The 15,722-nt window shown below is 40.0% G+C and overlaps 1 protein-coding gene across 1 annotated transcript in view; it reads right to left on the minus strand.

The window, feature by feature from the left end:
- Positions 1-15,722, minus strand: part of RTCA (RNA 3'-terminal phosphate cyclase) — a 29,643-nt gene that overhangs the window by 11,441 nt on the left and 2,480 nt on the right. The window contains exons 3-9 of the mRNA XM_088481458.1: positions 15,444-15,544; positions 14,154-14,297; positions 13,812-13,935; positions 12,387-12,445; positions 8,423-8,564; positions 5,135-5,259; positions 4,878-4,936 (exon numbers count right to left, since the gene is read on the minus strand). Coding sequence (XP_088337584.1) covers positions 4,878-4,936; positions 5,135-5,259; positions 8,423-8,564; positions 12,387-12,445; positions 13,812-13,935; positions 14,154-14,297; positions 15,444-15,544 — 754 coding nt within the window. The remainder of the gene's footprint in view (positions 1-4,877; positions 4,937-5,134; positions 5,260-8,422; positions 8,565-12,386; positions 12,446-13,811; positions 13,936-14,153; positions 14,298-15,443; positions 15,545-15,722) is intronic.

Consider the following 15,722-nt stretch of genomic DNA (forward strand, 5'->3'; position numbering starts at 1 on the left):
ATGCAAGAAAGGTGCAGAAAGAAAATTTATAAGAAAAAATATTAATATCAAATACTGAAACCAATAAAATTATTAAAATCAGTAAACCAAACAACCCTCTACTTAGGTAAGAAAACATTTCAACTCGAATTCACCATTTAACCCCTTGGGAACAAGGGTCCTCAATTGGTGTATCCATCTCATCTCATTTTGAGAGAGTCGTTTTTCAATATCACGTTTTCTCCACTTAGGGAGGATTTGTTTGATACCTATAAACCTTTTAATAAATTTTTCTTACCCTTCATGACATTTTTTAAAATGTGAGGAGACTGTGTGTGTTTCCAGGCCCTTACGAATATTATAAATATGTTCCGCTAATCTTACTTTTAGGTTGCGGCTTGTCTTACCGACGTAAATGAGCCCACATAATAATATTATTAATTAAATTGATCAAGGAAAATGAACAGGTTTTCAGAATTAAATCCCACTCTTTTCTAAAAATCATATCTGATGATTCAAAAGTGGCAGGTTTAATAACTTGTAAACCTTTGGAAATTATTTCCGCAGCTTGGTAATGTTCAAGCGTCACCACCTCCCACCAAATTTTATTTTCCTTGATCATTACTGTTTCTAATTTCTTAAAAACAGAACTTAAATCCTCGTCAATTAATTCTATATCATCATACGGAAATAATAATCAAACCTGCTGATAAGCGTGGAGGTGTGGTCCTTATGCAGAAGAAGGAATACATGGATGAGATTTATAAACAATTAAATGATGGATATATTTACAAGAAATTGAAAAAAGTGATCCAACGGTAAAGATTAGTCAGGCTTTATCTGAACTAACCACTCAGGCGCTCACAAAGGGGGTTATCTCCAAAAGGGAGTGTGAATTTCTTAATATAAAGAATCCATCTATTCCTACGCTATATATTCTCCCCAAAAATCCATAAGGACCCCCTCCACCCTCCAGGTCGCCCCATTATATCGGGGTGTAATAGCTTGACTAGCAATCTTTTAGCTATGATTGATTTCCATCTCCAACTGATTGTGCAAACCACTAAAGCGTATCTTAAAGATACAGGAGACGTCCTACGGAAGATTTTAGAATACAACTGGCATGAGGGTGATGTGTTATGTACAGCAGATGTCAGTACGCTGTATACAATAATCCAACTAGAAAAGGGTATAGAAGCAGTTTCAGACTTTCTTGATTTAAGTGTAACTGAGGATTCACTTAAAACATTTATTCTTCAAAGTATTCAATTTATCTTACTTAATAATTATTTTTACTTTGATGGGTCATTTTATTTACAGCGGGTGGGCACTGCCATGGGCACTAGGTTCGCCCCCAGCTATTCCAATTTATTTATGGCATACTGGGAAGACCGCCACATTTGGCAAGGTGGCGGTCTAGTGGCGAACCTAGTGTCCTGGCAGCGCTTCATAGAGGATATATTTTTTATTTGGAGGGGAAGTGAAGACGACCTCTTAAATTTTTGTACTGCATTAAATATTAACACCTGCTCTATCAAATTAACCTTCAACTGTAATAAAGAAGAAGTGTCCTTCCTAGATCTCAGCATTTATATTAAAGATGGACAGGTAAATACTAAAACCTATAGGAAAGAAACTGATGCAAATAGTTTCATAGACAGGGAGAGTCATCACCATGCAAACTGCCTGGATGGGATCCCATTTAGCCAGTTTGTACGGATAAAGAGAAACTGCACAGAAAAGGATATCTGTGAACAACAGATTAATGAAGTAGTGGACAGACTCCATGCGAAGGGTTATTCTAACCATGTGGTACAAAAAGCCAAAGAAAGGGTTAATCAGAGCGGACTGAGTTGCTTAAATTAAAACTAAGAAGGCACCCAATGATAATACTCAATGGGCATTTATCACTCAGTATAATACCTCCTTCAAAGAGATTGAGAAAGTATTTAGGAGTAACTGGAAACTACTAAAACAGGATTCCATTATAGGGAAAGTTTTACCTGAAAGACCTTTATTTATTTATAGAAGGGCACCAGCACTTAAAAATCAATTGGTGAAAAGCAGGTAAGATCTTGAAATCCGACAAAGTGTAAGATCGAAGGGGTTTTATCGGTGTGGGGATTGTTTGATGTGCAAAACCGTGAAATCTACTAATCGTAAAATAGTAGATTTCGAGGTGAAAGGAATTAAATACCCAATTAGGGAATTTATAACTTGTTCATCCAGGAATGTGATCTACATTCTTGAATGTATATGTGGGCTCATTTATGTCGGTAAGACAAGCCGCAACCTAAAAGTAAGATTAGCGGAACATATTTATAATATTCGTAAGGGCCCGGAAATACACACACAGTCTCCTCACATTTTAAAAAATGTCATGAAGGGTAAGAAAAATTTATTAAAAGGTTTATAGGTATCCAACAAATCCTCCCTAAGTGGAGAACACGTGATATTGAAAAACGTCTCTCTCAAAATGAGATGAGATGGATACACCAATTGAGGACCCTTGTTCCCAAGGGGTTAAATGGTGAATTCGAGTTGAAATGTTTTCTTACCTAAGTAGAGGGTTGTTTGGTTTACTGATTTTAATAATTTTATTGGTCTCAGTATTTATGATATTAATATTTTTTCTTATAAATTTTCTCTTTCTGCACCTTTCTTGCATGGGATTTGCACCAATCAGATATTGTCTGTATGCATATTCATGACTGCTGCTATGACATTTATATATTTTTAATTGTTTCTTTTTAACTATTTCTTTTTTGGGGCTTGAATTAATGACTATATGTGGACATTCATTTTTGGACTCCCGTTTGGAGGAAAGAAATTATATTATTTAATCTATTTATCCTGCTTCCATATACTGTTGCGTATATGTCACATGATCGGACCCCGCTGGAACGCAAACACGTGACTTCCGGTTGACGCACCCGGAAATATTGCTGGATCTGCAGTCAGCGAGCGCTGTTGATTGCAAATGGGAACAGGTGGGAGTATCAATGGGTTATTTAAGGAGGGACTGATTTGAGCCATACACGCTTCTGACGAAGGACTACAGGTCTGAAACGCGTTAAGCGTGGCTCACTACTGCTTGGACTCCCAGTGTCTTCAGTGTCGGCTGTGTCAGTGTTGTCATCCCCCTAGTTGGAGCCTGGTATCCGGAACCAGGTACCACTATCCTTCATTTCACCTGGGACTTGGTGCCGACATCTGCTGGGACCTATTTGCTGATTCTGACCAGAGGAGATTTATACATGCTTTCATTGTTTTTTTTATCTTGTAAGTGTTATCTGTGATTAAAATTGGGACATTTTAAAGGAATCTGCACTATTATTGTTCTATCTTCTATGTGCCCTCCTATGCCCTGGCTGACCTACTGCATTGAGTGATCAGGAGCTGGAAGGCATTTCTTATACAGAAATCCAACATTGGGATTTAAAAGGAGGAATGAAGAGGTTGTCCGTCACATATCCTGTGTGTCTACACTAGCCATATATGGTTTCTGTATCCTCCAGACTGAAGGATTAGTATATGGACTTCCTTTTAGGTGATTTATCCTGTGTCCCCACTAGATGTGTTACACACTTTGGTGATCCTTTGCAAATTTTATGTCACTATTAGCGCTTTTTCTGGTTCAATATCTACTATCTTTGCACCCATTGATGTGCAAGTGGATGCATGTTTTGTGGATAGTAAAGGAGCTCTAGAAAAAGCAATAAGGCAGGACATGGGTGATTTAAAGAAAAATAAAAAAAAAAAGAAGTAGTATTTTAATGGGTCCTCCTTTTCCTTGATAGCGCAGGCTTTGCCGATGCAACATATTGTTTATGTCAAATAAAAGGCATTGCTTTGTATGTGAATTTTTATTTAAATGGTTATTTGAGACTTGACTAAAGCTGCATAGTGAGCAGTGTTACAGCTCTGTCACTGGGTGACAAGTGATAGGTGGACTCTCAGAAATGCAGGAGTCTAATATAGGCTGATCAAGTAAGAAACCCCACAGGAGTTTATTAACAGGGCAGTTGTGACACCATGGACCTCATTCAGAGCTGCTCGCAAAAAGCGAGCACTCGCTCTGAATGAGGGCAGCCGCTTTTTTTGTAGCCGGCCTCCTGGCCACTCGGTAAGCTGTGGGTGACCACCCACAGCTTTTGCTAGCGGCCAGGTGATGGTCACGACCATCGGGCTTGCAACGAGACCCTTTTGTAGGGTCTCGTCTGTCGCAAGCCCCAGTGAGCTTCCTGCTCTAATACAGCAGGAAGCTCAATACTGACATCACGAGTGATGTCAGTAGGGCCACCCACAAACAGCAGGCGTTCCTTCAGGAACTACAAAACGGGACAAGCTGCCAATCAACATCGACAGCTGCCCCGTTTGTAGCGAGCCCCGGAGCGTGTGAATTTCTCACTCGCTGCGGGGCTTGCGCGGCGTGTGCGCAGTGCCCCACCATCGACCCGCTTGCGAGCGGGTCTGAATGAGGCACCATGTAAACTCTATTATATTGCTTAGGGTAGTTGTGACACCATGTACACTATTATAATGCTTTAAACCCTTTTGTGTGTTCAGGAGTGTTATCTGCTAGACCTGGATAAACCGGAACCATTTATACCAAAACAATGCACTGCAGACTTGGGGGTATATTTACTTAAGTGCGGTTTTTTAGAAGTGGAGTTGTTGCCCATAGCAACCAATCAGATTCTACTTATCATTTATCTAGCACCTTCTAGAAGATACTAGATAAAATCTGATTGGTTCCTATGGGCAACAACTCCACTTCTAAAAACCCACACTTTGAAATATACCCCTTGGTTGGGTGGCAAATGATTTCACCTGCATTATGCGAACATCTTACTAAAACAACTTTGGAAAATAAAATATCTGGATGGTGAATTTACCTCTTTTTCCCAGTGATGACCCTGCAAACATACAACCAGTGGAAGTCTCTGCAATAATACTAGAAAACAAGAAGGAAATTGGAGACATACCATTAATTAATGCAGATAGGTTTACTCATCATCGTATTCTCCAGCAGCAATCCATTCTAGCCAGAAAATGAGTGTGCGGCTAAATATTCTAGTAGTGCTGTTCTATGTTACCATACTATTACAGCACACTGGCTCACTGTCCGCACACATGCTCGGAAACAACTTACATAATCCCACTCCCATTTCCCACGGCTTTGTCTGCCGGCTCTTGTACACCTTGGATATTCACATATAGCTCCCTCAGTTCTCGTCGTATGCAACGTACCGCAGCTGAAATCATGTCCTTCACCATCTGGCAAAGGAATAAGACAATTAATGTGCTGCTTGATAAACAGTTTTCCCTTGAATACTCCATTGCCAATATTTTACAGAGAAAGTGAAGCACTAAATCTGCCAAACATGCAATCAGTCCCATACATTGTAGGGGGCAAAGCCAATCTTTTATCATGCACAAACATGAAGGTCTAGTTAAAGCATGTACATACACGTTTTACCAAAGGGCAAGCTGTGGCAGAGCAAGACCCATATACAAGTAGTACAGGAGAACACCCAATCGCTACGGGCATTTGACAAAAGGTTTTTCCTGGCTCACCAAAATTCTTAACGGCAGCTTAGAACAATTGCCATGCGATATAGATTGCAACTGGCATAGGGGGAAATGTACCAACCAATCAGCTTCTGTCATTTATCAAATACAGTCTGTAAAATGGCGGCAAGAAGCTGATTGGTTGGTACTTTCTCTCTCTCTCTCCTATATCTCTACCCCCCTCCCCCCATAGAGTCTAAGGGCCAAATTCAGAGTTGCGCAGAAGTGTGCCGCATTGTGGTCACCAAAATAAAGTATATATACCTGTATTCAGAATTGCATGTATGTATGCGGCTGCACTGCCCCTTTCAAACTTACTTATGGAAGTAGCCATCATTACTTTCAGTGTGGACTTGTGCCAGCCTATATTTGGGGCAGTAGATCACTCACAAATCAGATGGATCTCTGTGTATGCACATCTCTGCATAACCTATACGCCCATGACACACCCTCACTCAATGTAGCCTACGTGTGAATTCAGTTATCGCCCTGTTACGCCCATCTAGTGTGACTGAGATATATACGGCTCTGAATCAATCATAGATGCATGCACCCGGCTCTGACGCAGTTGTTAAATATTGTGAGATCCGCCTGCAAAACAGACTTGTGTGTAACTCTGAATCCAGCCCCAAGTGTATAACAGATTTGACAGAAAATGTATATGGTGGCAGTGAAAGGGTGATCTGTGATGTACAGACACTAGGCCTTATTCTGCTTTGGGAATAGAGTAAGATATAGCAAGTAACTGTGAACCTGGACAAACCATGTTGCAATGCAAGGGGTGCAAATACATACATTTTATTTTGCATTGGTGGTAAATACTGACTGCTTTTGCATGTAGCCCACAAATACTGCACAACTTTATTCTTACACTGCGATTTACATGTGAACACACTCCTTCCAAATCTATATCTCTCTGCACATTTTACATCTGAAATACCTGCAGTGCAGCATGGTTTAACCTAGATAATCAGTTACTTGCTATATCTCACACTATTCCAAAAGCTGAATCAGGCCCACTGTCCATTGTGTAGGGTATATTTTTTATGGGCTTTTTTTTCTGCTTGTAATCGAGATAAGTTAATAATCATAGCATCACCGGGCAATCAATTACCAATGGCTTTTGCATGAAATATAAACGTTAAATATTTTGTTATGGAAAAGTATTTATGGGCTTCAAGCATATGAACACATGTAATTCCATAGAGGGGTTGGGTATTAGATCCCGGCGGTCACAATACCAACAGCGGCATCTCAAAAGTCAGAATTTTGATGGCTACAGGTAAGTACCCCTACCCTAACCCTCCCCCTAACCCACCTTTCCTGCTGCCTAACCCTAACTAACCTTAACCCCCCTAGCCTCTCTCCCCAGGGCCTAACCCTCCCCTTAGTACCTAACTCTAACCCCTACCCTAACCCCAAGCCTAATACTTACCGTTGGGATGAAGGTGGTCGGTATTGTGGAGCCAGGATCCCGACTGCTGTCATGATTCTGGTATCGGGATTGTGATAGTCGGCATCCCGACCGACTGGATCCCAACTACATCCATAGGAGGTCATCACAATATTGTTGGTTATTGTAAAAGGAGGCTGACGAAATGCAGCTTTAAAAGCAGGTCTCTAGTAGAGGATCTACTAAACATTAAAAGGAGGCTCTCCAATGATCTACTCCTTGTTAATTGAAATTTTCTCCTACGTACTGGTGATTCTGGTACCAGAAATCCCCCTGCCTTAAACCCGAAAGTTGAGCTGTGGTGATAGATAACCGATTAGGTGGCTTGATATAGAGGATATTTTGGATTTCACTATGCCCCTCTCAATAAATTTGCTGATCAATGAAATGCGTTAAGACTTTGAGACAGTGAACAATTTTCAACATTCACAGTAATTGTCTGCTGCAGAAAGCTAGGCTTCTTTGCGTAACCTGTATTGACCAGGATTTCCAACTGTGCCAGATGCAGAGGGAGCAGCTCATACACTCATAGTGCCAAATAGTGTCCTATCCTTGGAATGTTTTGAATACCAAGGAGAGCTGGATTACTAGCGTGTGCTTCACGATTGCAGTACATTGCCAGGGATGTACCGGCATCCTGACGGTGAGTGATAGGGTTAGGGGGAGTGTTGGGAATTAGGTGGAGGGTTAGGCTACTTATGTTCAGGATTTGGGATTGTGACTTTTGGCATCCCGCTGTCGGCATCCCGTTCCAACCCTATTGCCCTACATTGGAGTTTTTTGAGAGATTGTGCATTATTACAACTTTATGATACTTGAGAATTATTTGCAAGAATGGTCTTGATACAGGACTGTATTTATAGTATAATTTTCTCCACGACAGCCTAAAGGATACTACAGTATGTATCAAGCTCCTAGGATACAGTCTGATATACTGTTTGCAATATAGGCCGCAGCAGAATTATAATGGACTGATTTATTTGAGCGATCTGTGGATCACGTCCATACATATTAATAGTTTTGCTGTGTAGAAGTATATCATATAACTGCCTCTGTTGCGATTTGCCTTTATATAGATACAGAAAGTTTTCCTATTGTACTAAAAACCAGCATTCAGTTTGTCTGTAGAATATGGAATATACTGTACAACAGATTGTTTTTAGATATTGTGATCCTAGTACATTATTGCAGCGCATTGTGATTTAGAACTATTGATGATCAGCTGCCAACATTCCACTGTATGTGTTTATGGTTTAATGACATTGGATATGTGTTTTTAATAAATAGGATTTCTGACACAGCATTACTGTCATCCGTGAGTTTGTATTCTGTATGGCAAAGCTGGCAACTGCGCATCTCCCTGGCCAAAAGTCTGTACACAGTTTCATATATAAAATGCAGGATGCCCATACTGACCTTATATGGAAGAACTCCAGCCACAAAAGCTCGGCCATAGATCTTTGTGACTGAACCCCGATCAATCAGGTTTATAGGTGTTAAATACTTGACTGGGGAAACTCGGACTAGTATCTCCCCTCCACCTCGAGGGTAGTAACCCCTAGGTAAGAAAATGAAAAATAAATGTGTTTACGTAGAAATAAAAGGTAATGTCACCTTTTGTATATGTAGTGACCTTGCTCTTGTTATGCATTTCAAACACGTAATATTCTTGAAAGAAAATACATGCTGAGAAATAGATCATTACAAGTTTTTCTTAGCAATTTATTGCATAGTATGCTAAAAAGTCTACAGTGTGTATCGAGACTAAGGGCAGGGGGGGGGGGATCAATTAGGTGAGAGTTTGGTCCCACGAGGGCAAATACATGGCAAATTCGTATTGCGAATTACATTTGCAATTCACCTCCAAACTCGCATTTCATTTTCAGAGAAACTTCCTGTTTTTGTTCGCACCCCCTGAACAGGTGAAAAAGGTAGAGAAAATCTTTATTTCAAGGTAAAAATGTTGGGACTTGCTTCAGAACCCCTTGGACACCCCCCTAATTACTAATTAGGCATTTTTCAAATAGCATAATTGGGCCAAAAATTACATGTAATTTTTGGAGGTGAAAAAAATAAATGGCCTCAAATTCCTCCAAAATAAGATTAGCTAAATAATGCACCCCAAATGTAATGAAAGAATTTATTTCTACGAAAAATAATTACTTTTTAATCATTTAAATTTTTTAGTTGCCTCAAATTACTCCAAAAGAATCTTCTTTTCTACTTTTTTTTTTTGCATTTTCCATTTAATTACTTTGTAGTTAAATTCTACAGCTTTTTACATTTTACTTTTTTAAAAAGAAATGCACAAAAAAAGGCAATTTGACACCTTTTAAAAGCATACAGTACCTTCCTTATGGCCAATAACAGTCTTCTACGTGATTCTGCTAACAAAGGGAGGAGCTCAATTCAATACGATGTTGAATAGCCGCGGGAGGGAGCTCCCGCAGCTATTCAATTCACCGCGCTGTTTGGGCGCGCTAAGGATTTCTTCTCGCACCCCCCTGGGGATGCGAGGAGAAATCCGACCAAAATGCCGGCCGCGCAGCTGTTTTTCTCCATAGCGCGGCGCTATTAGCTGCACGCCCGGCACTTTGGTCAGAGAATGTTGGTTACCGTATCTTAACACCCTTGTTAAGGCGCGAGAACCGGCATTCTCCAACCACACAGCGCACTGAATTGAATAGCGCTCCTGCACTATTCAATTTGCGTTAACTTGAATTGCCCCCATAGGTTTCACTTTTTTTGGGATCCACTCCCCACTTTTTCATGCTGTTTTTCTTGTGCGCATCATGGACAATATTTGCACACTCTCACTGCGAGTAGTGCGAATTGGCATTTCTAATTGAATTGTGCGTTTCTTGGGTGCGCGCATGAAGGTACAGTGTGCGAATTATAAGGCAAAGTGTGCGAGTTTATCGCCATTTGCAAACTCGCTCCCCCCCGATAGCAATATAAGTACTGCCATCCAGAGTATTTTCTCCACAAAGAGATAAAATGGCTCATTCTACACTTGTATCCCTTTTTTCATTTCGTCTAGGAACATAGAAAATTACAAGAGATAATTTCCCTGTGACAAACAGAATCTACATTGATGTTTAACAAAGCCAACCTACTAATAATAAAACACCAACCACCCACTCAGATTTATTAGGTTATTTCCCAATTTCTGCCACGGCGCACTGGTCAACATACTAGTTACCTGCCCACTGCAAACAACCATTTATATTTACCACATAACCCCCCCCATACTATCCTCAATTTACTCAGACTTGACCAAAAACAATATAAAAAAATACAAGTTTGGATGCAATTTACACTTTTAAGAACATGGTTTTACCCTGCAGTTTTATGGTGAATTCATGTTAATTTCTCATTGTACCTAAACAAAACTTTAGACATTTTTGGATGACGTATAGGGGTTTCCTCTGGTACTATATTGAAATAGATTTTTATCATTTAAGCTAGAAAGAAACAAAGAAATAAATACCAAAAATATATTAATTTCCATGGTTACTACTAAATATTCACAGAAATACCATAAAATTTACCTAAACTGTATTTGTCCAGCACTCAAAACAATAATAGCAACTACAATTCTATCCATGTCAGCATGGGTCTAATGGTTAGGACGTGCATGGGATATCAGATTCAGCTTTCCCAAATAAAAGCCAAGGCCTGTTAACCTGATGGAAATACCTAGTGAGATGATTGGAATTTCCTCCTACTCACACATAGTACAAATAAAAAATAAATATAAATTATATTGACGGGTGAGGGACATATACAGAACTGTAATCACTGTAATTACCTCATCTCCATTACAGATGTGTTCACCGTTGTTGTTGTTGCTGCAGTCGCCTTAAACAGCCCTTCTAGTCGAGACTAGTCCAGTGTGAGATTACTCATGCCGAGCGTCTTTTTGCGAGTCTTAACGCAAATGCGTGATGCGAATAAGATGCACAAACAGACTTTGCTGATTAAAATGATATGCAGCATGTTCTGTGTGTGACTGCAGCTGTATAGGAAATGCTGCATTACAGTGTCAGTGGCTGTTTGCCACACCACGTTCTGCTTTGATGATTTTACACAACATACACAAGCTGCATATCACTTTCATCAGCAAAATCTGCTTGTGCGTCTTATACGCATCGCATTGCGAATAAGACACATTGAATATGCCCCTATTAGGTGTGAAAACTTTTCGCCTGGCGAGGTTTTCGCCGTCATCGCTGGTTTTCCATGCAGAAAAGTATCATGCGCGTCCCGCTTATCCCCGTATTCAATTAGAAATCAGCGAAAACGGCACCCGGCGAATTCGGAGCAAGCGAAAAGTACTGTCAAATTGGGGAAAACAGCTTGTACCCCCCGAAAAGCTGCACTAACGTAGGGAATAACTATTGGGATGTACTAGTACCCCTAATAAAGCTAATCTGGGTTCTTACGTTTTCTCAATTGCTTGCCATTACCGTCTTTGCATAAGTGGTGAAGAATGGCATTAAGCAATATTTTTTCTTCAAAATAACTAGTTCCAGCAAATTTGGGGTACATGAAAATGGGGGGTAGCATATTTTGAATTTGCTAATGGGAAGTTTTAAAAAACGTAAAAAAATCCACCTGCCGCAAGCACCTGCAATCCCAAAAACACCTGGGGCATACTTGGGGACCCCCCAGGAGTCTATTCCGCTACTTTTTAAGTTTGTGCCCCAACTTTGTTTCCTTTCAACCCCTTTTTCAAAGTCATTTTTTGGGGTGTTCTTAAGTATTTTTGACATAGTTTAGCTTTGGGGGACTGTCCCAAGGGAGCAGGGGGGTTCCCGCAAGTTTGCACCCTAAAACCCCAATTCTGCACTTTTTTCCGCCAGTTTCATAGGCAAATCTTTTTCGCCTATTCCAATGCATTGACTCTCTGCACTGGCGAAAAGTCTTTGGAATTGAATACGGGGATAAGTTTTTGTGCTTGGCAAAATGAAATCACCGGCAAAACTTTTTCGATGATAACAGCTTATCACAGCTAATTGAATATGCCCCATTTGTGGCAGAAAAGATGCACAACGCAGCCGAGTCGCACAAGAGCTAGCGGCTCTCACGTGCCCTGTGTAACGTGACTCGCAGGGAGGGTAGATGAGGAAGGACATATCTGTATGTTTAAAAATTTCAACATGCACTGTGGCTCCAACACGTGTGACTTTTACAAACATTTTGCCTAAAGGAGTTAATAAACTATATCACTGCATTTGCAGCTACTGTACGGCCCCAGATACTTCTAGAGCACTGCAATTGATGCAGGACTTTTAGATCAATTATAGATGATTATTGACATGTAACAGACATATTAGTGTGTCTAAGCAGCACAAAGCTAGTCTGCATTGCTGGTCACCTTCTCCTGATGTCACAATCCAACTTAAAGGAGAAACGTTCTGCAATTGGCTTGAAGACCTGAGGGGGTGGGGGAAAAACACCACAGAAAAAAGAAGCTTTAAGTATTGATAGGTATTAAAGATTAATATAGAATTAGATGCTCCGTCCCTTATAAATATGTAAGTCTCCAGGACAGTGTAAAATAAGTTCTCCAAATCCTAAATTAGCTCCTGTTTCTGACATATGAAATGCCTTCGGAAATGAGGACTGCAGATGTGTTTGTTACAGGTTGTTTATTGTTTAGTAGTAAAGATTCATACAAGCCTTCAATTATGTCCTGTTAGAATTATATACAGCACTCTAAGGGCCGGATTCAGCAGTGGACAGAAATGCAAAACTGCACGCAAGCAGCTTTGCAATTCCGTCCTTGCAATTATGTTAGCTGATGGAGGTCCTGGCCTCTTGCCTCCCCACCAAAGGCAGCGGCACGCCTTCGTTTCGTAAAACAGGAGCCGTCGCCGCCCCCTTCTGTCCACGAACGGCAGCAAACTGTCAATCGCTGCTAGTCTGCTGCCAGACTGCATGCGAACACGCAAGACCCGTACTGCACATGCACAGTCCGGGTCCGGCACCTGCGCAGATTCCCGACCATCAGGAAACTGCGTTCAGCTGAATAAGACCCTAAGTCAACACAATAAGAAAAGAGAGAGAAAGGCAAAATGTGGGATGTTGTTTATATCTTTATTTACACTGTAAAGACAGGTCCCAAATCCTGATATCTCTTGTAAATGTGCCTGCTTTTCCAGTACGGGACAGTAAACAGCTCACAATAATGTACTTCAAATCTGGGCACTGACTAAAAGATGATGCTTAAAATCTGGGAATATATATTTCAGCGGAGAGTCATTTCATGGCAAGTTTCCTGCTACTCTCCCTAGTACTTCTGATTATGGGGCATAGGTTCTAAGTATCTTTGGAGCTATAATATTTGTACTGTGAATTGCTCTAGGATGGTAGCCATAATAGAAGTATCCCCTTGTACAGTATAAGAGCAACTGTAGTGTCAGTGTAGTACAGTGTCAGGCTAATAATGGGGTGAATGGATTAGTGCTGGTTTTATTAAATCCTATTAAGGGGAAGATCAGATGATCACTAATGTAGCATTAATAGGCTAGAGCAGTGTTTCTTCTCAATGGTCCTCAAGACTATCTAACAATGCAAGTTTAAGTAACTATGTACTGGAATACAGGTGAATTAAATCAGTGCCTCAGACATTTAGTAATTTTAATTCTGATGTTAAAGTTTGGATATACATAAATTGTATGAGAGCCTCTAGGGAACCACTGGTCTAGATAGCTATATATAAAAACAAATTCACACAACCGGACAATGATCAGACTTTAGGAGTTTCCCTGAGATAGTGAAATAATTAGATATTACATACCATTGCCGTGTAGTCAATCTGTGGGGCCATCTCTGCATTTGTGCCTCCTTTGAAGACTAGCTCAGATGGGGTTTCAGCAAAGAGAACACATGGAAGGGAAACCTGCAGCAGCAAGCACACACTCCTGCAGAGACAAGCAGCGATGTGAGGTGGGGTACAGTAAATGGAGGATATTTAGAGAGGCAGGCAGCATTCAGAATTAGGAATTACATTTCTTAGAGTCCATCTGGCAGAACATAGTATAGTGTCCAATTAAAGCATAGAAAATAAGATCAATTCAATACAATAAACAGGTTTTAGGTATGCAGTGTTTGTAAGTAACATTTCCAAGTACATACTAACCCAGCAGTCTTTGTATCAGCTATCAGTGCTCCTCCCTTTATCTTCCTAGGTGTAAAGTTTATCTCAGTGGACCCTATCTCAGCCTTTTCCAACTGCCCACCACACAGATCCCGAACAGTCTCCAGTCCTGAGAGGTGTTGTGGCCTGAAGACAAGGTGTCAATGGGTAAACATTTCCAGCCAGGGCAATACATTTCTCATGTGTATGATCTGCTTTAATGGGTTCTACTACACATTCCACTGTGGAATACTGGTAAACCTTGTGATGCCATCCTGAAGTAAGAACAGCCTGCTAAAGGGCCACAAACCTAAAATAAACTTATATAAAAGAGAGATACTAATCTCTTTCACAAACATATGCAAAAAATATTGGAGATGTCATAAAATGCTATTTGTAAAATGTGTAGCTAATTACACGAGGAATTAAACATTTGCTGGCCTCATCTAGAGTCTACACATGCATGTCTATATAATTTAGTCAGATTAGTGTGTTAAACTATAGATGTGGCCTCTATGATGAGTATATTAGTATAACATCATATGTGTCATAACTGCCAATAGCAATAAAGAGGGAATGATACTAGTGTAATCACACATAATGCTGGAAGATGGTAAATTCTTCCCATAATTAGGTATACATTTTTACAAAGAGCATTTTATAGCATGATATCTACAATATCTCACTTCCTGCCTTATAACTTCCAGAAGTCTACTTGTATATTTATATAGTAGCGTAGCTACTGGGCAGATCTCACGTTCTGATTTTTTTTCACAAAAATGTATATAGTTTTTTTTCTTGCTATTCTTTTTAATTAATACTAATCAAATTAAAATTTTAACATTATACACTTATTTTTTATTTTATTCCCTATGTTTCGATACCTTCAACGTATTCTAATGAACTTAACTAGGGGAAATGTTCTTGTTATTTATTGCACAGTACAGCACGTGGGCCTGTATAGCATTCTACCAGGGCAATCGGGTTTCAGTGATCTCTAAAAAAAAAAAAAAAAAAAAAGAATAAAAAAAAAAATATGATCTCTATAGCGGACTGCTACTGCAAATATTACAAAATATGATGGTGATCATGGGCAGTGATGCACATTTGGAGTAGGGTGGCCTCCCCAGCCTATGGTAGTTTTTATTAAATAGTTCTTTTCTCAACAGTTTTTTTACTTTTATATGTATAGTATACAGAAGCAATAAATTAAAAATACTAGATAAATAGAAAGATCAAAATCATCATGAGCCTAACACCTACAATATGTTATATAGTAAAGAATACAATTACCTCAGCCCTGGTGTACTTCGGCCTGCTCGGATCTTCAGCACACGCACCCTTAGCCCCAGTAGACAGCTCAGAGCAGTGCAGATTCGCAGGATCTGGCCACCCTATATGCAACACAATGATGTTAAATAAATAATGAATATCAAAAGAAACCAGTTGTTCCTGGCACAGTGGTTAAATTTTCTGCCACGCAGCACACTGTGTAGAGTTTGTATGTTCTCCCTGTGCTTCCTCTTAGGAAGCCCCGGTTTCTTCCGACAGTTAAAATAAAAACAAAAAAAA

Source organism: Taudactylus pleione, unplaced genomic scaffold (genome assembly GCF_031769625.1).
Source record: "Taudactylus pleione unplaced genomic scaffold, aTauple2 ptg000017l, whole genome shotgun sequence".
NCBI classification, from domain to species: domain Eukaryota; kingdom Metazoa; phylum Chordata; class Amphibia; order Anura; family Myobatrachidae; genus Taudactylus; species Taudactylus pleione.